The sequence below is a fragment of the Notolepis coatsorum genome (genome assembly GCF_963971535.1).
Source record: "Notolepis coatsorum genome assembly, chromosome: 1".
NCBI classification, from domain to species: domain Eukaryota; kingdom Metazoa; phylum Chordata; class Actinopteri; order Aulopiformes; family Paralepididae; genus Notolepis; species Notolepis coatsorum.
The window spans coordinates 307,270,138-307,291,870 of record NC_140165.1 but is presented as its reverse complement, the minus strand read 5'-3'; the positions used below and the strand labels follow the sequence as shown (position 1 = coordinate 307,291,870).

Below are 21,733 nucleotides of genomic sequence, written 5' to 3'. Positions count from 1 at the left end.
GCTGCCCTGACAGACTGGAAAAGGCTTTTTTTTATTATTATTTGTTTGTGCCCACAGTCAGGCCACTGCACTCCGAAGGAGGCCAGGTCAGCATATACGTGTTTCTATTTGTGCGGAGATGTGCTCTCTATATAAGTTCAGGCAAGCAGGCAGGAATGAGTTAACTTTTCATTCACAACCCAGCGTGAGGCAGCGCGCCTGAGCGGGCCTGCGCAGGCCTCGCCAATCTCAAACAAGTCTATTGATTTAAATCATGAGGAAATCGACTGCCGAAACCCAGAGATATGAACGTTTTGGATAGCTCTAGAATGGGTGAAGATGAACGTCGGACTGAAATTTAAAGAATGAAATGAAAGCAGGGCGCAATCAGAGGTGTTATTACGCAAGTTTTGAATCAGATGGACATTGAAATTGACAAGGAAACTCCAAATGTTGATCACTTGAGCACTTTATTGGATGTACTGGGAGTTAAAGAAGACAGTTTGTTGGAACCTGACCGTGAAATAGAACAGCTATAACTCTGACGGATGATTTGGATGCTGATATTGAAGCCGCAGAGATGTAAGGAACGCGTCCTTATGTTGAACTGATGGCAGCATCGCAGAGGGTGAGTGATACTATGAATCAACTAGATCACAGAGAGAGAGCGCCAGTGAAGTAGAGAAATGTAACATGCACCGGTAAACTTCTATATACTGTAAAGGACACTTTCGTATTATAACCCGACGTTTGGAGAATCCATTATTTGGAAAGTAGTTATTCTAAAGGTTGGTGTAGTTTATAAAACTAGTATGGTCGTGTTTTGTGACAACGGTGCTGTCCATGGTGCTGAAGGTCGCATTTATACTAGTGTATACAGCGCCTCTACAGTGCCACCATGTGATACAACACAGCGAGATACTGGCCTGGCCTGCCTCAGTCAAATTCCCGGTAGGAATTATGGTCCCAGTCCGCCACTGCTCCCCAGCCTTTGCAAAATAAATAAATGTGAGATGTGCAGATAGTAAACGGTATAATTTATCAAATGAGATACATTCATAGCAACATACTGTATCATCACATATCCCTGCTTCGCATTTACACTGTTTTAATACGATAGTACATCCATTTAATAAAATTTCAAACCTTTATTTAAACTCGAAAGGCAACTGAGGTTTCCCTCATGTACAGTCACGTCGAGTGTACATACAGAGTTAAGCAAATCATACAGAGTCAAGCAAAAAAAAAAAGGCATATAAAACCACACAGCATATCAACTGTAATCATCACACACAAATAGTCTTGACATAATTCATTCCAATTCCTCATTGTTCTAATTAATATTGCAGCCAAGTTCTATTGCAATACAGTGGTCTTAATGGTTCGAATGAGATACACGTCGAGTTCATCTGGAAGGTTTTACGATCATGCCTTTCTTCGAGTTCCTCTCGGGCCTCAGTAGAATGATGTAACACTTGGGCACGAAGAGACACAGCAACAGCCCAAAACTAGAGGCCAGGATGGCAAATATCTCGACGGCTACGGTGAACTTTCCCGGGGAGCTGACGTACGCCGGGATGAAGGAGACCCACACGGCGCAGAAGATCAACATGCTGAAGGTGATGAGCTTGGCCTCGTTGAAAGCGTCGGGGAGCTTGCGTCCCAGGAAGGCCAGGAGGAGACAGAGGGAGGCCAGCAGGCCGATGTAGCCCAGGATCAGGTAGAACCCAGGAGGCCATGGCTGCCGACACTCCACCACAATCTGTTCAGATTCAGATAATTTTTATTGTCACAGCTCACAGGGGGAGGGGGGCTTTCTGTATTTTCCACCCATCCCAATTTAGTCGTTATGCCAATACCCTTCCTGGTCGTTGCGCACATTCCCTTACTGTCTGCCTGGGGAGGGTGCAGAACTACCACATGCCTCCTCCGATACATGTGGAGTCGCCAGCCGCTTCTTTTCACCTGACAGCGAGGAGTTTCACTGGGGGAACGTAACGCGCGCAGAGGTTCACGCTATTTCCCCGAGATCCCCTCCCTGCTGAACAGGCGCCCCAACCTACCAATAGGAGTCGCAGTTTACAACGACCAGGACACATACCCCACTGGCTTCTCACCCACTAACACTGCCAATTGTGTTAGTAGGGACGACTGACCAAGCTGGAGGTACCACTGATAGCTGGATTCGATCCCAGAGTCTCTGCATGAGATGCTTGTTATTCCCAAATCCTCAACCGTAGTAGATTTGTAAACATAATACACAACAATCTGTTACGGTCTCGCCTTCACAACACTCCATACCATCTGCACACACCCCCTTCACGTCAGCTCAATCCTCCGTGCCCGTCTCACACACCATCTGCACTTGAGCGCGCTCTTTATGGGCGCACAATCGGCACAGGTGAAAGAAATCACGCTGATGGATGGAGGCTCCGCACCTGTTTCCTAATCATCACTCTACACTACAAAAAACCTGGGTCTCCGTTCATCAGTGTCAGATCTTCCTTAACACTTTGGCTGCCACGCTATTCAGTTATCATTACCCTTAGAATGCCAGCCTTCTAGTCGTTTCCGTGGTCGTTGCACTATGTTTGCGAAGCTGTGTTTGTGTTCTGTATTATAGCTGTAGTGTAGAGACACGGTGTGGCTCATTTTGACAAACATTACTTGTAGTCCAGCATGGGAATAATAGTTTGTTTCCACATGCTGTAGTTTGTAGTTTATTACACGCTAAACATTGCGCATTTCCAAGATAATAGTATTTTTTCATAGATTGCGAGATAAAACGCGGTATGTGCAATAAGCCCAAACCGTTCTGGCTGATCCCCTGAAACCCCAAATACTCCCAAATCAAAGGAATATGCTATTTATATATATACCATCACAAAATGGTATGGGGGGGGGGGGGGGGGGGGGGGGGGGGGGGCGTTTTAACTCAAAACTATGATCGCGTTTGCAGAGCATGTTTTTCGTCGGGTGAAACACAGAACTGTGATCGCTAGAAAAACACGTTTCAGATTCGGTAAGATAGACATAGAATGTACCTTACCTTAGCCAGAAAGTATTTCAAGAAGAATGATTCCAAGTGATCGCATCACCATCACGATTAGCATATGTCTATGCACGTTCCGATGGTCAAATACGCTTAGGTGACGGAATTTCTAGGCGCTCAATGTGAATCTATGTCCCTGCAGGAGGAGTGGCCACTGGCCAAGCAGAAATTAAGGTTAGAGTGTGATTCAACCGAAGCCATCGCAGTTCAGACACGGACGATACCGCCACCTGGTGATAGTCGATCGGCATTGCAGTTCTAATGTGTGGGGATGGTCGAAAATTATGCAGATCGCTCTAGGCAAGTCTGTAGAGCGGGGATCAAAGTAAAAAGATCAAATGATCCAAAAATGACTTTTTACGTTTTTGGCACTCAACCGTCGGTGCCCAATAACTGTGTTAACTCATTCCGGGCCAACAGCTTATCAATGACTTGCTTGCAGTCAACATGTACGAAACGGATTGTTTTTTCATCTGTACATTTCCGTTTTATACCGTTTTGAATACGAGTATAGTTTGAGATTTCTAGTAATTCCAGAGAAATCCGCAATAATAGCCCTTTAGTGGAATACACAAAACACGTGGTCATTTTTCGGCTGATTTATGAATAGTTTTCAAATAAACGCTAGATTATCGATAGTATATGTGTCCTCATGTACGAAGAGAAGCGGGGTCTGAAAAATCGCTTCTAAGTACTTTGGTCGGCACTAACGGCACGCACACACACGCGCGCTCCAATGATAGGAACATCTGATTACCCCAAGATTCGTAACATAAAGGCCTTACCTCACATCTGATGTCATGCAAAAAGATTAATCCAATTCCTGATCGCCATTCCAAATATCGATCGCATCCATTGATCCAATGTTATAGTCCAAAACACAATGACCCACGATGCTCCCAGTGGGGGGACTCAATGCAATGGTAGGCAGCTGCATGCCCGAGAAGTAAAACCTGGACCGGACTTATTTTTGTGATGCACAGTCCCAGCCAATCCAATGATGTGCAATACCATCCGGGAGACGATAGGCTGCGGTATTTGCCCTTTTGCAAGCTCAGACCCATTCCCAATGATATCAGGTTGGATGGATGAAAATGAATGGATATCGCTAATAAAAGAAATGACGATTAAAACTCGACTATACTCGTGTCTATATTGTGTGAATTCTCTTGCCGTTGTATTTCTCTGTATACAACCCTCCCGTAATTTTTGACGTTCCGTTCTATCGTGTTTTTTGTCGTGTTTTTCCCTGTGTGCTATATTTTTTCAGCGTGAAGACTTAGGGCCCGCGTCCACCAATCTCACAAGAACACTGGCAGTGCGCCGGCAGTGCTGGCATGAAGCGCATCTTGTAGATGACAGAAAGAAATCTACAGCCATCCTTTTATCGTTTTTTCCTGCCGCGGTTTTGCACATATTATAGTTTCAAGTTCAAGTTTCAAGTTTCTTTAATAGTTGTCATACAGAAGTACAGAATACTTTTATACAAAATGCTTCTTACTGTTACGCTCCAGAGACTGTGCAAGACAAGATAAGATAAGTATGGAATAAAATAACATAGTATAGTATGTAAATTAGAAGTAAAAAATGAGGTAAAAAAAATGAGGTCACAGTGTTCAGTATAGACATAATGTACAATGTTCGATGCAGAATAGACGTAACTGAGTTACCATATAATATACAATACACAATACTATGCAGTGTACTAATATACAATACTATATAGTGCAAGGCAGAGATGGGATGAGGTGCAATTTAGGTACAATTTACAGTAGGTGTACGTGTTGTAGTGCAAATCCTTTATCAATAAATATAAAGTGTGTTTGTGTGATCTAAAGTGTGGAGAGTGGGTGCTGCAGTGTGTTGTTTGTTTAAGTGAGTGTGTGCGTGTGGGTGTGTGTGCTGTGTGCATTTGATGGTTGTTGCATATTGTTTATTGTTCGTTTAGCAGCCTGATGGCCTGGGGATAGAAGCTTCTTCTGAGTCTTTCTGTGCTCGCCTTAAGACTCCGGTATCGCTTGCCTGACCGCAGCAGTTCAAAGAGGCAATAGCATATTTTAATAACTTTATTGTATATTAATTATATATATAGTTATTGCCTGACACCACAGTTCGCCCTTTGCTTTTTATTAGCTTTTTAGTTGATTTGATTTGATTTGATATTTTTTATTTTCGTGTCTTACATACAGATGTATGCCCAGCCCATATGGGCTTACAAGACACTACAAGCTTTTTAGTAGTGTATTCGTGTAGTTATTATTATTAGTGTATTTGTGTTTTGTTGCGAATCTCAATGGCCCGTCTACTGTGGGAGACAGCCAAGACAGGCAGGCAGCTCCGGTGTCAGGTTACAAACAGAGTGGTAGATATGAATGGCTGTGATTGGTTGTCTGAAAATGAGCTCAGCGCATCGCTCTGAAAGTTCAGAAAGTTTCAACTTTCGGCCGCACAAAAAAGCTGAAAAAAGAAGCCGACTGCAGCGCATTTCCGATAGGCGGCGCATGCGGCCGCATACTGTACGTTCTCTCCCCATTGGGATACATTGAAAAAAGACGCGTGCGGTCATAAATATGAGGCAGGTGGACGCGGGCCCTTATTCTGGTTTTTCTCTGTGTCATCCACAGCTCACTAACCCCAGCATCAGTGTGTGCATGTGATACGTGTGCTTGTGTAGTGTGTAAGTCACTTGAGGTGCATTTGTGTGTATGCTTGTGTGATAATTCAGAGTCTGTCCGTCAGTAGTATTTTGCCTGGTGGAAGTAGCTGTTCAGTGTTCTCTTGGATGTGCACCTGAGACTGCAGTACCGTCTACCAGACGGCATGAGCTCAAACAGTTTGTCAAATCATACCAACACGTAATCACTGACATTGGGACACAACTATGTGTAACTTGTGACCTCGCCAATGAGAGGTCTGGCAGGTGAAAATATGTGACAGGCTGCCTCCTCGTGTATCGGAGGGGAGGCTTCTATCCTCCCTACAACCGGCCAGTGGGGGGCATATGCGAGCAACGTTCAAGACAGGGGAGAATTGGCACAGCGAAATTGGGATGGGAGAAACAGTTATAGTAACATTTCTTTGTTTAAAAAAAGGCTGTTTTCAGGCTGTTTTTCCTCATTGCGTGGGGGCGGAGTTAAATTTGTATGCGAATCAAGGCGAGTGCTTCTTTGGGTTTCGATCGACGGCCATGAACAACGCACATGACGTTGTTATTATTTGATGAACTGCTTCTCACGATGGACGCCCAGATGCTCGGCGCTGCAACAGCAGTTGATCCATCGGATTTAATGAATGAGTACATATTGGACTTTGTTAATCGCCTCGGAGGGTTCCACGACATCGTGGTCTGTCGTGCAACGTTCTGCTTTCTTTATGGGTAAGTTGTTGACTATTGTTGACTAGTTGTTTATTTAGAATGTTCGCATGGTACAAATCTGGAAAATTCCGATGAAGACATGTGGTCACAATCGCTGGCAGCGGTCAAAAAAAATTTCCACTTGAGACACGAGAGCACAGATTTAATTGAATTCCATTTGTTATACCAAAATACTTGAGTAATGGCACTCTTACCTTTCCGGTAGTGGCTTGGTAGGAGGGATTTCGGAAGGGGAAGGGGGGCGACCCCAAGAGCCAACCAGTACAGAGACACACCTGGGAGCAGGCAGGGGGGGAGGAGCCATCAGTACCATTATCTGTGGCTCATCAACCTACCACCAAAATTGCTTTAATCATCCAATGCAAAACATGCTTAAAATTGTCACTAATTTAAAGGAAGATGCCAACATTATGGGAAATGCGCTTACCGTCTTCTCCAGAGTCAGACAAGAAGATAGATAGATGTCCTCTCTCTGTGCGTTCAGTAGAAGGCTATCCGGCTGCAAGCTAGCCTAGCTTAGCACAAATTAATGGAAGCGGATACCGACCACTAGCCTGGTCGGTATCCCCTTCCATTCATTTGCGCTAAGCTAGGCTAGCTTGCGTCCGGATAGCTTCCTACTTAACGCACAGAGGGATGGAAATTGGTATCCATCTTCTTGCCTAATGCCGGAGAAGACGGTAAGCACATTTCCCATAATGTTGGCGTGTTCCTTTAACAGACAAGGAGGTTAGAGGAGGAATTCGTGACAGAATTCAAGGCAGTGATAATTCAAGGCGGCGCCACCTGGGGGGCCATGGTGCAGACGATGAGCGCCCTCTGGTGGGACGGACCGAACCGCTTCACGGCCCTGGAGCCCGGCCCGGTGGCCCAGAAGGCCAGGAGAACCACAATGGTCTTGACCAGGAGGCAGGAGAGACAGAGGACGAAGCTGACGCCAAACACCGCCAGGCGGAGCCGACACGTCCACACGGTCGGCCGGCCAATGAACACCAGCGAGCACAGGAAGCAGAGCTTGAGTGACATGAGAAGCAGGAAGCTTATCTCGGAGTTGTTGGCCTTGACAACGGGCGTGGAGCGGAAGCGGTGGAAGACGGCGGTGATGGCGGTTGTCGTGGCGACGCCCAGCAGGGTGACCGTGACCAGGATGATGCCCATGGTGTCATGGAAGGACAGGAAGTCGTCCACTCCAGCCACACACGTCACCCTGTCTCTGTCCGACCAGTAGTATTCAGGACACTTAGTGCACTCTGTTGAACCTGCGCACACGCACACACACACGCACACGCACACACACACACAGAGCATAAACATAAGCACACAAGCATCTGGCACAATAACAATGACTCTGGCAAAAATACTGCACTGGGACTGCCCTGGAACTCTGCACTTTAGTTTACACTGTATACACTTTATATATAGATATATTTATTAAAATTATTAATCCTTCACTGCACTGTCTTTGTCCTGTGTCTGTTGCTGTTTGTTATGTGGAAAAAAGATCTATGTAAAAATGCATATACTGTAATTGCCGTAACAATTACCAATGTGTTTACACATATGGCTCAGTAAAGGTATCTGAATCTGAATCTACTCACAAAACGCTATATTGACCCTTGTACTGTTTATAGTGATGAGATCTTTGGGATGTGCACACAATTTGGAAACGGAAGTCTCCAGGGACAGTCTGGATGAAACCACATGACGTCTGTCGACTTATCCCTGACTGTCCATGAATTTTGTTATCTCTAGCTCATGGAATGAACTCCAGAACTCCTGTCCTTAACACATTGTGCGCCAAGACCGGCGTAAATAGTTATTGCCCGCCATACGTTGAACGCCAACAACGGCGTATCACGTGTTTGGATCAATATTAAATTTTTTCGCCATGGCATTCATAATTCATCCAGTCTCCCTCCGGATCGCAGCCGGACCCTGTTCTGATATTGCAACGCCTCAATACCGCCGTCTGGTGGATGGTCGGGCAAGTTACACTCACGCCAAACCGGAAGTGGCGATCGGTGCATCGAGGAAATTCCTCCGCCAGAGATATATTGTGGTGTGGATCAATATGCACACTCGAGTGCATTTGGATCGCTTTCGAAACGCAATAATCGATATGATTTCGGCGTTTATTGCGTCATACAAACCGGAAATGGATCTAGCAGATGGACGTCAAATAATTGGGATATTTTTCCTCCAGTCTCATCTGCGAACGGTAAGAGGAAACTAATGTTACTTTCAGCTTGATTGTCCATTTCTTTGTTTGCAATCAGTCTGATCAATATATCAACCCATACTAAATAAAGTTACTGACAATCAAGGAATTATAAACGACCCCCCCCCCCTTTCCTTCACGCATGATGAAGCATAATGTATACCGATCATATACATTTGAATTTTTTAATATAGCGTGTATAGGAAAGAAACGCCAATCGATAATCTATCATAATGCTTCAGGGCCTATAACTAGCGTTTTTGGAATTACAGCAGAAAAGCTTAAAAACATATAACTTATATTCTCGACGGTATTAACACAACAATGTATGAATGAAAAAATATAACGTTCCCACATCCGGAACGATAGATACCAGATGTTGAATGGGCCATAGTAATGCAGATATAGCTATAATATTTTAAAAGTTATAGCCCTGCAAAGAAGGTAAACAGCACTTTGAGCTACATGACATGTATGAAAGGTGCTTTATAAATACTTACTTACTTACTTACTTACTTACTTACTTACTTACTTACTTACTTACTTACTTACTTACTTACTTACTTACTTACTTACTTACTTACTTACTTACTTACTTACTTACTTACTTACTTACTTACTTACTTACTTACAGCGGTGGCAGAGAGGGCATAATGATGGGCACAATGCATGGCGCCCAATGTGTTAAAGCTTGAGATTCTCCCCTCTGTTGCAGTTTAAAACCTTGATTTCTCTTGATTTGATCTCCAACCATTGTCAATCAAGTTGTACATGTTGTAATTGATTGTTATCCTTACTTGTCTTATTGTTGTGATTTTATATGCCTTTTTTTGTTTTTGCTTAACACTGTATGTACACTCGACGTGACTGTAAATTAGGGAAACCTCAGTTGCGTTTTCTATATTAATATTTCAAATTGCATGTGTCCGGATGGCAAAATTCTGTACTGTATCTGTAAATCATCTGCCCTTTATTCATTTGCTTATATTTTTTTGTACACTTGATCTCAAGAAGGTGCTGAATGTTGTTCACCCCTGGTCAATGTTAGCATGGTGTTATTCACCGTCATGCATTTTCTTTTAGTAATGAGTAAGGGATAATGTATAGCTACGAGGTCATTGTCGCAAAATAATTGACCGACACGGAGTTTAAAATACCGAGCCGCCTCGGCGAGGTGTTTTAAACGTCAGTGAAGGTCAATTATTTTGCGACAATGATCGAGTATAGCTATACATTATCCCGCTTATTACATGGCTAACTTACTAACAATATACCTAATTAATTTTACATCGACTCGCAACAGTAACACTGGTTCTGGCTCCGCTGAGTGCTCGTTGCTCCGCCCCCCAGCAGCTTCCCCGGCAGCCGGCAGTTTGCACTGATGTCAGTGGGCTTGATTGCGAACAGCTGCGCACAGCGGTCATTATTGTGGGCTTGATTGCGAACAGCTGCGCACAGCGGTCATTATTGTCCCACAGCGGTCATTATTGTCTGATAACTGACCTCTGACGCGCGCTATTGACCAATCACAAGCAAGCATTTCGGCGAATGTGAAAACGCCATGTAATGATAATTGATATTCTCCTTTGGTTCATTACTCTATTGCTCACCGCGGCAGACAACGACACCCGTGTAGACGCCACATTAGGTGCCTATTTCACGTTTTGCCTATTTCCTGGGTCAGGATGGGGTCTATAGCCTGAGTGAACGGATACCATTCAATGTAATGAATGCTGCAATGTGATGAAAGTGTCATGGTTTTTGCTTTGTTTAGTATTCCTGTGATGGACAGCTGTCAATCACTGGACTCTGGTTAATTGCCCCTTGGTAGGGCAGGTGTGTGGACTTGATTGCACCTGATTCAGTGCAGCTGTGTCTAATTTAAGTTTGAATCTTGCAGGGTTAGGTGCTTTCTCATTCCCTTTTGTGTTGGCTATCCTTCCAGTCAGGCTTTCTTATATTATATTACTGTAGTACTGTTCTCTGCCCTGTTCAGCATTTAGCCTTTTTTGGTAGCCATTCTTGTTTTAGGCTACAGAGGCTTCATTTACTTTGTTTTCTAGAAGCTGAGCCTTTTATTGTAGGGTTCTTTTTCTTCTTTTTAATGAGTTTTCTTTTGTTTCTTTAAAAATGTAATTTGTCCACTACTGCACACAAACTCCCTTAGTGGAGGTGTATTGTTATTTAAGTTATTTGTATAAACTCTATTAGGAGGTGCCTTTGTTGCTTATTTAGTTTTTTCTATAATTCCTCATTATTGAGTGTTGTCCTGTTTTTTAGACTTGATTTATTTTCTTATCGACTAATTTTGAGGCTTCCACCTGTAAAGGTTGTTTTTTTGTTGTTTATTTTTCCCCTTTTCCTTAATGTCTGCTTAGCAGTTTAGTGGTTACCTATTCCTTATACGAATAACGTAAAAGAGTCCCTATTATTTGCTAGTGACCCAAAACACCCGCAGACCTCACAGAAAGTGGTGAATATACAAATGGAAATAAAAAATTAAAACATGTGTGTAGATTACCAGTGTGGTTGCTGACCTCCCCCTCAGCGCAGGGCAAGCAGTCGAAGCAGCAGGGTGGCTCTCCTGGACGTGTGGACTGCCTGCTGCCAGGGGGACAGGGCACGCTACACAAGGAGACGGGCACCTGGACAGAGACCAGTTACTGGTAGATCGGTGCACTGAGGTGGATTTGTTTCACAAAATGACCTCCACCCAAAAGCAGCGTGTATTCTGTGTGACTTGAGATTGAGTCAACTTTGGGGACTGAGCTCCAGATGACCAAGTGCTTCTGGGATGGACTGAAAGGACAAACTTTTAAAATGCGGTCGACTATCTCTTTACCCTTTTTCTACACGGGTATTGCACTTTGGAATGAATTAACTACTTCTGCCTACCAAGCAAAGTAAAACTAAAAGCGTTTTTAAAACAAAGGTAAAGGCTCAACTATGGGAAGAGCAAATGGCTCAGTAGCCATAGGACAGGAAATCAGATGCTAGGGCTAGAGTAGACGGAGGGTACTGAAACTCTAGTGCTTCCTAGTAGGCTATACAGTATGTGCTGTGTTTTTATGTTTAATTGGAAATCAGTTTTAATTAATGCTTTTAGGTCTTATCCTCAGGAATACAAATTGGTCACGATAATATTGTTTTTATGTGTTTTGTAATTTCCAAATAAAAATCAAATCAAATCAAAGCTGAGAAGAAGGAAAAAAAGAGGAAGAACAACAATGAAACCAAAAACAATTGACCATAATTAACTCGTATGTCGTGTTCAGGTTGGGTTCCTTTGGGAACAGGGTGGAAAGGAACCCAATCTGGGCAAAGTGTATGTGTGATGGACCATGGTCTATGTGGGTTTGGTTTTAGTTTATTCCTGTGTGCTTTGGATGTATTTTGGGTTATCTCTGGTGAGCTGTCAGTTAATTGCCATGCGGCATGGCAGGTGTGTGGGCTTGATTGCAACCTGATTGGTGTCAGGTGTGCAGTGCCTTTAAGTAGGCTTGGTTTCCTGCGTTATGACGCTTGTCCATATCATGTTTGCCCTCAGTAGTAGAGGAGTGTCCCAAGTATTGTTTCTAGGGTTTTCTCTTCCTGTAGTGCTTTTGGTTTCTTGGTTGTTTTCAACTGCTAGGCAGTGGTGGTTATTATAATTTTTCCCCATTTCTTTTATCCTTGTGTTTTGTGTTTTCTATAGCTTTTTTTATTTTGTTTGTGCTTGTGTTTTCCCCGACCGTATCTCATCGCTCTGCGATTCTAGTGGTTACTAAGATTCCCCTCTTTTGTGTGTGTCTGCATGCGTGTCCTACACCCGTGTCCTACACCCCCCCCATCGGGGCTCATCCCTGCATGTTTGGACCTCTAGTTAATTAACCCTTTCACTGCCACACTACCAGACGGTTAATTAATAATCACAACTTTGCGCCTGGGGACGATCTACGGCCCACCTGTGAACAACCTCCTGTCCAAACAATGGCGCCTTCCTCCATGTGCAGCTGTTCTCCCGAAGGCACTGAGCCGTCGTAGTCGCCCACTTTGATGAACCTGGATTTGAGATCAACTCTTTAATCGTCAATAAGCCAGAGCACAACATTATTGGTGCATCATAAATAATCAGATAAGATAAGATATTCCTTTATTGATCCCCTTGGGGAAATGCAGGCAGCATGGGGGAGGGGAGGTACAGGTATGGGCATGGTAATAGTAGAAGGCAATACAATTATAGTACAGTAGAAAGTTTAAATAGGCAGTGTAAACAATCTAATTAACTCTGAATATACGCATATGAGCAAGTAGGCAGTGTGATCAAAGGTGCAATCATGAGGGTCTATATGCCCGATCAGTTATATTATGTTACAAATAAATATGGTCAATAACACTTTTGTCATTGTCTAAAATAAGTGAATAGAATCCCACCTGATGACACCCTCGCTGTCCTTCTGCCAGTTAACGATGTCGTAGAGGGGCACGGGCTCTCCGTTGGAGTCGAAGTACACTTTCTCCCCAAACTGGTTGGTGAAATGCACCCGCTTCAGCTGGTGTAGCAACTGAAAAGAGAGGAGGTCGAGAAGAGCAAAACAGCTGTCATAAAGTCAAGAAATAGATGAATAAATAATCTAAAACATTCAGATGAATAAATAATCTAAAACATTCAAAGGACATGCATGAAGAAAACTGATTAAATGTTAAATGGTGCATTTACAGTATATATAGTGCTTTTATCCAAAGCACTTTACAATTTAGTACCTCACATTCGCACACCGACGGCGGAGGCAACCATACAAGGTGCCAACCTGTCTTGCTCAAGGACACTACAATATGCTACCCGGGAGGAGCGGGAATCCAACCCGGGAACCTTCCGATTACCAGACAACCGCTCTACCTCCTTAGCCACTGTCTGGCGCCACTGTCGCCCTAATGAACTAACCTGTCTGGGTGTAAACGGATTGCTCTTTCTACACCTCCCCTCGCCTGGGTTAGGTCCTGAGAAATCACACTCCAGCTGTTGGTGCAGAGCATGGGCAATGGCGTACACAGCCTTGTATACGTTATAGGAGATTCTGACCAGGGACACATCCGTGTAGCTGCTATTGGTGACCTTTAGATCCTCTGCGCCCGTGCATACAGGCCTTTGACCGGCACCCTCAAGAGGTATACTGGCTGGCTCCTGGATTGTCCCGTTTCCATCCCCGTTAGGAGGAAGCCGGGACTGAGAGATGGTTCGGGGGTCAGGTTTGGATACACCGCTGGCTTCAAAAGGGTTTGTGGTGTCTTCACTGCCTTCCCCGAATTCGAGCCTACAGCCAAAAAGCTCTTCCCAGAACATGTTGATAAACTCAAACCCAGATCCCGAAGAGGGGCGGACCCCCAACAGGAACTCTCTCAGACCGGGAATCCTAACTCCGGGGAAGGAGAACCCGAGTGTTCCCTCCAGGAGAGGGTGGAAGCGAGGAGAGGTCAGCAGGCTGGCGGTCACCCAGGCTTCACTGGCCACCCACTGGATCCCTGTCACGTTCCTCTCAGCCAGCTGGTAAACAAACAGGGGGAATGGATTCAACAAAACAGAGAAACGGTTTTAAAAAAGGACAGATTGACGTTAAACTGGGCTTGAAGAAGTCTTTATTCATAGCACACATTACAACATAGACATGTAATTTACACACCCATGATATTTATATAAAATGCATTCTAATAAATAAATGTCACTTGCACAATTTGATTGTTATTCATGATATGTAATTGTATTCATACGTATTCATAAGTGATGGGGGGCATTTACACAGCAATTCTGCACTGTGATGTCGTAGTTATTGTGATGTGGCACCAGGAAGGCGACACACGAGTTGTAACGTGAGAGATACGTAAGCCGCATGCCTGGATGCAGATATACGAACAAGTCAATAAATGGATGTTATTGAACCTCGGGTTACGCCTTGTCAATATAACATGGTGTCAGAAGTAAAACTGGAATAAGAGGATGGCGCAGTTTCAACCTCCGATACCATTGAGTCTGCAAGGCTATGTGCAACGTTTCTTCATGTCGCCGGAGAAGAGGCGATTAAAGTATGCAATACTTTTGTCTTTACTGCAGAAGAAAAAGACAAAATAGACATACTGAAGAAGACATTTCAGGACTATTGTGAGCCCCGAAAAAACTTGCCATATATAAGGCACATTCTTCACACGAGCACCACACGAGCACAGAAACAGTCAGAAACAATAGATGCCTATGTCACGGATTTAAAGTATAAAGCCAAGGATTGTGAATTTGGTCAGTTGAACGAATCCCTGATAAGAGACAGGATAGTGTGTGGCATAACTAATGACCAAGTAAGAGGCAGACTGTTAAGAGAAGCAGATCTGACACTAGCAAAAGCCTTGGATATTTGCCGTGCGAGGGAGATCACAACCAGTCAAGTGAAAGCACTGACAGAAGAGGTGGATGTGAACAGACTGACAACAGTCAGGCCAAAAGGCATTAAAGTTGCAGATAGCAGCACAGGTCATACTGAACCAGATGAGTCAAGTTGCTACAGATGTGGTTACAGACATGGAACAAGGACATGTCCGGTAATTGGGCAAACATGTAAATCATGCCACAAGAAAAATCACTTTGCCAAGGTGTGTAGAGCGCAGGGCCCACCACAGCACCAATATAAAAAAAAAAGCTGCATGCAATTGAGCAGAGTGAGAGTGATGAGGAGGACATGTTCATCGGCACAGTCCAAGTGGAGCAGGAAAAACATCAGACTGATGGAGACTAACTTCAAGGAAAATCCATGGAATGAAACAGTGAGGATAAACAGAAAAGCAGTGAATTTCAAACTGAATCCGGGCGCTGACTGCAACACCATGTCAGTGAAAACACTGAATGAACTAGACGTTAGAGTCAGACTCAGGGTGAGCAAATGCAAACTAGTTGCTTTCTTTGGGCAAAATATTTCACCGCTGGGCAAAAGAGCACTGACATGCGAGTACAAAGGCCAAAAGCATAATATAGAGTTTCTGTTTCTCCTGTACTGTCTCCCAATAATATAGTGCTCGAGATCAAAGTCATCAGTGTTCAGATTTTACTTTTTAACACTTTCCCGGCCACTTGGATGCGTCTAATATCACTCCGTGGGGCTGTTTGTAGAGCTAAATCTATATTTTATAGTATTGCTATCTGTCCATTCTCATGTCAATTGAGACCATAAACCGTCCCTTCAAAATGGCTTAAAAAAATAATTTTTTCATCAATTCGTTCTCATTTTATAGCGTCTTGAATATAAGCGTTATAAGGGATTCCGGCTAGGATATTTCCTGGAAGGCTGGATAAAGGGCTAATAGCTACTAACGTTATATCCAATGGCATTTCGGTTATACAGAAGCTACAGTTAAAACTCAAAGTGCATATGATCCGTACGATCATCAACCATGAATGCATGAAAGGGGGGGGGGGGGGGTCGTTTCTGATTATTGATTACCAATAACCGTGTTAGCCTCAGTAGCCACATTCATTGATCGGCTGGTTGAGTATGATAACAAGGCCTGATCAGCGTGTAATTTACGTGAAAAAGATCTTACCGTGAGCCGGTTGGATCCCCCAGAACATTTCCCAGTTATCGATCGCCATCTGGTAGATCGATATGTCCATTGGCTGATGATATATTCCCTTACTGCATAGTGAAATCCGCGTCCCAAAAGGTATTCCAAGCTACAGGCTGCACATATAGGATCCAGCTAACTGGAAACTCCATTGAAAGTAAAAAAAATAATAATGCACCGTTCTGGCACACTGCATTATCGAGATAGCGCCCCTAAGAGGATCTGGCCGGTAATGCACTTTTTCGAATTCAAAGAGTAGGGTACATCTGCAGTGCCGCTCGGCGACCTTGAATATGTTATTAAAATGGAATAAAAGCCAAAACAAGCTTCCCACGGACATGTCCGTGGTCGGTCCTCAGCGGATGGATTCGAAACACGGATATATACGTGGTCGGGCGGGAATGTGTTAAATGTATTTAAGTCATATAAAACATAGAACAATGCAAGATTTCTCAGAGGATTGAACCTGAAGAAGACGTATGTTTTGTACTACTTACATTAATAAAAAAAAAGTTAATTTGAACATCTCGTGTGCGCTTTATTACTTTCATCATGGAGATATTCCAGTACATTTACATTCAGTCGTTTACTGTAGCTGACGCTTTTATCCAAAGTTCTGTAAGTCAAACAGGAAGGGTACAACTCTTTCAGCTGAGTAACAATGTTCGTCAAACAGTGTTGAAACGTGAGTGATGCAGTCTTGAGTGCATAGTAGTAAAGACATAATTAGTATAGTAGTGTAGGTAGTAATATAGGCAAGGAAGATTAATTAGTAGCAAAGTGCATGCTAGTAAAAGACAAGACAGTATAGTATCTCATTTAAAAAAAATTGTATTTGTTGCATTTTGTTCTTTAGTTTGTGTTGTAGTAGGCTGGTAAAGATATGCCTCCTAAAGTGTGTAAACGGAAGTACAGGCTACATTCTTTCCGGTTTCGACAAAACAATTATAGAAACATGTGAAGTGCACAATATTTCCTCATTTAAGCCACTGCAACGGCTTTGCCTGAAGAACTTACTACATGACCGGGACGTTCTAGCTTGTTTGCCGACAGGATTCGGGAAAAGTTTGGTCCGTTCGGAGGCAGCTTCCAGGGGAAGTACATACACCGGAAATTCTACCCCATACACACTTTTGGCCGTAGTTATTTACCAGGCTTTATCTCACGGAGGAGATAAAACTGGGAACGAGGTTAGTGTTGTAGCGACCCTAGGGTCGAGGTGATTGGTCAGCCGGGCTGTCACTCTGTGCTCTACCAACCTGGGGCTGGCAGGTGATTGGTCACGCAAGGGCTGACCTGTGGGGAGTTCAAGTTCAGTCTACGAATGCAAGCAGAGGTGATGCACCCAGTCTATGTACCTGAGACCCATACCTGAGACGTTTGAATAAACAAATAAGTGAGAGACAAACAACAACCGAGTTGGTGAGTCGTTAGTAGCAGATGCTACAGTATGTTTGGTCTTTATTTATTTTTTTACCGTATGAAGCACAATCTTAGGGGGCTCATACAGAACCAAGCGTGTCACTGTAATGTACATGTACTGTACCTTATATGTGACAAATAAAACATGAACATGAACTTGAAACTTGAGATCACCTCTACAAGCAACCCCAGCAGCTGTCCCTCCGTGGCGAAGGCTACCACCACCCGCGCCCTGGAGCTCTGTAGCGTGTCAGCCAGGTCTTGTATCCCAGCGGCGGTGGGCGACTTGGGGATGGTCAAATGGAACGCCAGGCAGCCACCATGTTGTCTTAACTGTTGGGAGAATGCCTGAATGGCAAAGCGGCTGTAGTCATCCTGAAAAAAAAACACACACACACATAAAATGTTTCCACGTACGTCGTATCAATACGCTTGGTTGATTTTTTTTTTTATAAAGCGAGCACAACGTTATCTTCAGTCTCACCGGGGTGCCTACTGTGCCCACCCACTGCCAGCCAAAGTAGGTGACCAGCTCGACGAGACCCCGTACTTGAAACAGGTCGCTCGGGACGGTGCGCAAGAACGACGGGTGGATGCGCTTTTCGGTTAGACAGGCGCAGGTGGCAAAGTAACTCACCTGAGGGTGGAGGGAAACATTATACTTGTAAAAACATTAAGCATGGCTTTCCTTTCATATTGACGGCCGAATAGCAAAACCTCCTATCTGGAAAAAAAGGGTTGTTTTCTTGCAGAATGCAATTCTTTAAAGATATTATACGCTGTTTTTTATGGGGTTTTTCGTTATGTGTTAACAATATCAACCAGGTATTAGTGCCTTGCAAAGTGCAGATAGGATGTTTTTTTAGGCAGATACATTTACATGAACATTTTACTAAAATGTTCATGTAAATGTATCTGCCTAAAAAAACATGATTTTAGTCATTTAGATGATGCTTTTATCCAAAGCGACTTACACGTTGTCTGTCTGTCTGTCTGTCTGTCTGTCTGTCTGTCTGTCTGTCTGTCTGTCTGTCTGTCTGTCTGTCTGTCTGTCTGTCCATATGACAGCAGGAAGGGTACAACTCTTTCAGCTGAGTGACAACGTAGGATACTGTAGGAGGTTTTGCTCTTCGGCCATAAGATGGTCACAACTGAATGGACCAATCGCGTATATAAATTCAGACATTTTTTCAAGGATTCTTTTTTCTTTGCAAGTTGTAATGTCTAAGACTTATCTCACTGGCACTTCTAGACCAAAATAGTGAAATTCAGCCTAGAGAACAATGGACTAAAACCAAACACACAATTATCTGTGAATAAACACCGTAAATGTCCACAGTCCTCATCGTTTCACCGTAGCGATTCACTTGACCACTATTACCTGCTTATTCCCACATAAGTGCGTGTTTGAGTTTACACACAGCCTTCAACTCAAGATCTTAGTGCATCTAGATATATCTGTACATATCCTATACTTACTAGCAGGGACGTGCACAGGACTTTAGAGGGGCAGGTGCTCAAAGGCTGAAAAGGGCACTATACCTGTGTGTTTTAAACGAGCACGCGTAGCGTGCAAACCCGATTTTTAAGGGCTCTTTTTGGGCGGGGGGGCCCCCTTTTTATGCTTTTTTGGGGCTTTTGGTGATCAAATATTGAACTATAATAATCAGTGCAGGAGCTCACTTATCCTTGAAAGACACTTTTATCACTGACTTAAAAGGCCCATACATCTCCATAAATGTTCAGGGGGGAGAGAATAAGTGCTTACCCTACAGACCAAGAAGTACTGTATATTCTGTATTGTTTAATAAATAAATTTTTTATTCCAATCCCGATTTGTATTTGAGATTCCCAAATCCCATCGGACTTGACTTCTTTGTGTCCCTCAATGAGTGTAATACCAGCATTCAACTGTATGCACCACAGCGGTTTCTATCATCATCACCACCCACGCTATGCATAAAATATATAGGTCCGCGGAGAGGCACGCTGAGGAGGCCATGCAAACTGCAATGGAATATGGGGCATCTCTCTCTCTTTACCTAATATGTTGATTCTATCCTGAAATTTTTCATTTGGAAGGGCAGTCTATATGCGTAACGGTAAAAATAAAATAAAATAAAAAATATTTTTTTTCTTTTTTAAATGGCACTTTTTTTATGAGGCTCAAAAGGGCAGGTGCTCAAGCACCCCTTGGTCTCTATGTGTGCACGTGCCTGCTTACTAGTTACGCTGCTGGCCAGTAGTAGTCATACTGTCTTTATTTATTAAACTACGACCCTGTACACATCTGTTTAGCACTACACTCACTAACTTGTATATTTTGTACCCAGTTTAACCACCTGTACATTGTATATTACTGTTGCACTTTACTGCTACATTTGCACTCTGGTTGGATGCCAAACTTATTTTCGTTGTACTGTACTGTATACTGTGCTGTGTAATGACAATACATTTGAATCTATTCTAATCAAATGTAATCTAGATGTGTTTTGAATAAGTATCCAGAAAAATATAAGCTTTAAATACGAGACCAAAGTGAAACACAGGGAGAGGATATCATATTAATCCACTTTTAACACATAGTTAAAGAGAATTCAGGCCCTCCATCACTTCCTTACCACAGGGATATAGAAGGGGCCCAGAGTGTGAGCCACGGCTCTCGTAGGGGAAGAGGAGGCCAGGCCGATGACAGCGGGTACAGGAGCACCGGCCAGACACCAGGGGAGCGTCCCAGCGTCTGGAGACTCCTCCGTCCTGTCCTCAGTCATCCTCACATGTTCTGTTACCGTTCTATTGTCCTTCATCTCCCACGGACAGGTTTTATTTGTCCGTGTCTCGGCTCCTACCGACCTCGAGGCTCGCCCCTCCGTCTGACTCCTGAGACACTCGGGTGTAGCTGTTCTCCCCTTTGTCTCCTGCCTTCCTCCCTCCACCTCGCCGCGCCCGTCTGTGGAGCTCGTGACCAAGGAGAGAGCGGCCCTCAGGCTCGTGTGGACGTGGTCACAGCTGTCCAGGATCCGGTAGCCCAGTTTGACACCGGGCAGCAGGCTAGAGTTGCTGTTGATCTCCTCCACCGCGAACACCATGGTCATCATCCAGCGGAAGGCCCTGTAGTCGAAACTGGACGAGAGGAAATGGCAAACGAAAAAGATGTCATTAGATTCAGTTATTAATGTACAATAAACAGATTTCATTTAATTTCAAGTCTTTATTTGAACTCGAAAGGCAACTGAGGTACAATTTCAAGTACACACACATAGACAGTGTGGTGAAGAAGGCACGGCAGCGCCTCTACTTCCTTAGGCGTCTAAGGAAGTTCAAAGTGAGTCAGAAGATCCTAAAGAACTTCTACTCACAATAGAGAGCATCCTGACTGGTAACATCACCTCCTGGTTTGGGAATAGCACCGCACACGACCGCAGCAGACTGCAGAGAGCCAAACGCACCGTCGGAGGTGAGCTTCCATTTACACCAGGCATTGCAGGGCCAAGGCTAAGAGAATAGTCAAAGACTCTAGCCACCCAGGGGGGGGGCAGGTGGCGCACGGAGATTACGTTCGTCACCAACACCGGGAGACACTAGGATTCGCCTGTTCGAATCCAGCTCCCGGCGTTGCTATCAGCTTGGCTGGCCTCTCACACTGATACAATTGGCTGTATCAGGGGGTGGGAAAGCTGAAGGGTGGGTCCTGGGCGTTGTGGACAGCGACCCCTACAGTTCGGTCGGGGCGCCTGCTCAGCGAGGGTTGGAACTGAGGAGAGATAGTGTGGCCTCCCACACGCTACACTCTCCCTGGTGAGAACCTGCGCGGTCAGGTTGGCCTGCCCCAGGCTGCAAATGCGTCGGAGGAAAGCATGTGACAGTCTCCGGTCTCCCGGACCAACAGTAGGGGAAAGTACGCAACAACCAGGAAGGGTGGGATGGGATAAAATCGGGAAAAAGGAGGGGAAGAAAGATAAAAAACAAAAAAAAAGACTCTAGCCACCCAAACAACTCCCTCTTTGCACTGCTACGGTCAGGGAAGCATTACCGGAGTCTCATGGCCGGTATAGAGAGACTCAAAAGGAGCTTCTATCCCCAGGCGATCAGGATGCTCAAT

At 44.2% G+C, this 21,733-nt stretch overlaps 1 protein-coding gene across 1 annotated transcript; it reads right to left on the bottom strand.

Annotated features, from left to right (window-relative positions):
* Window positions 1-1,384: 1,384 nt before the first annotated feature.
* Window positions 1,385-20,726, bottom strand: LOC311225763 (extracellular calcium-sensing receptor-like; the record flags this gene model as incomplete). The annotated part of the gene is made up of 9 exons (XM_084311157.1): window positions 1,385-1,741; window positions 6,602-6,682; window positions 7,194-7,666; window positions 11,147-11,270; window positions 12,570-12,666; window positions 13,039-13,169; window positions 13,550-14,149; window positions 17,806-18,006; window positions 20,253-20,726. The coding sequence occupies 9 exons, from the start codon at window positions 20,724-20,726 to the stop codon at window positions 1,385-1,387; spliced, it is 2,538 nt and encodes an 845-aa protein (XP_084167283.1).
* Between the last annotated feature and the right edge of the window lie 1,007 nt (window positions 20,727-21,733).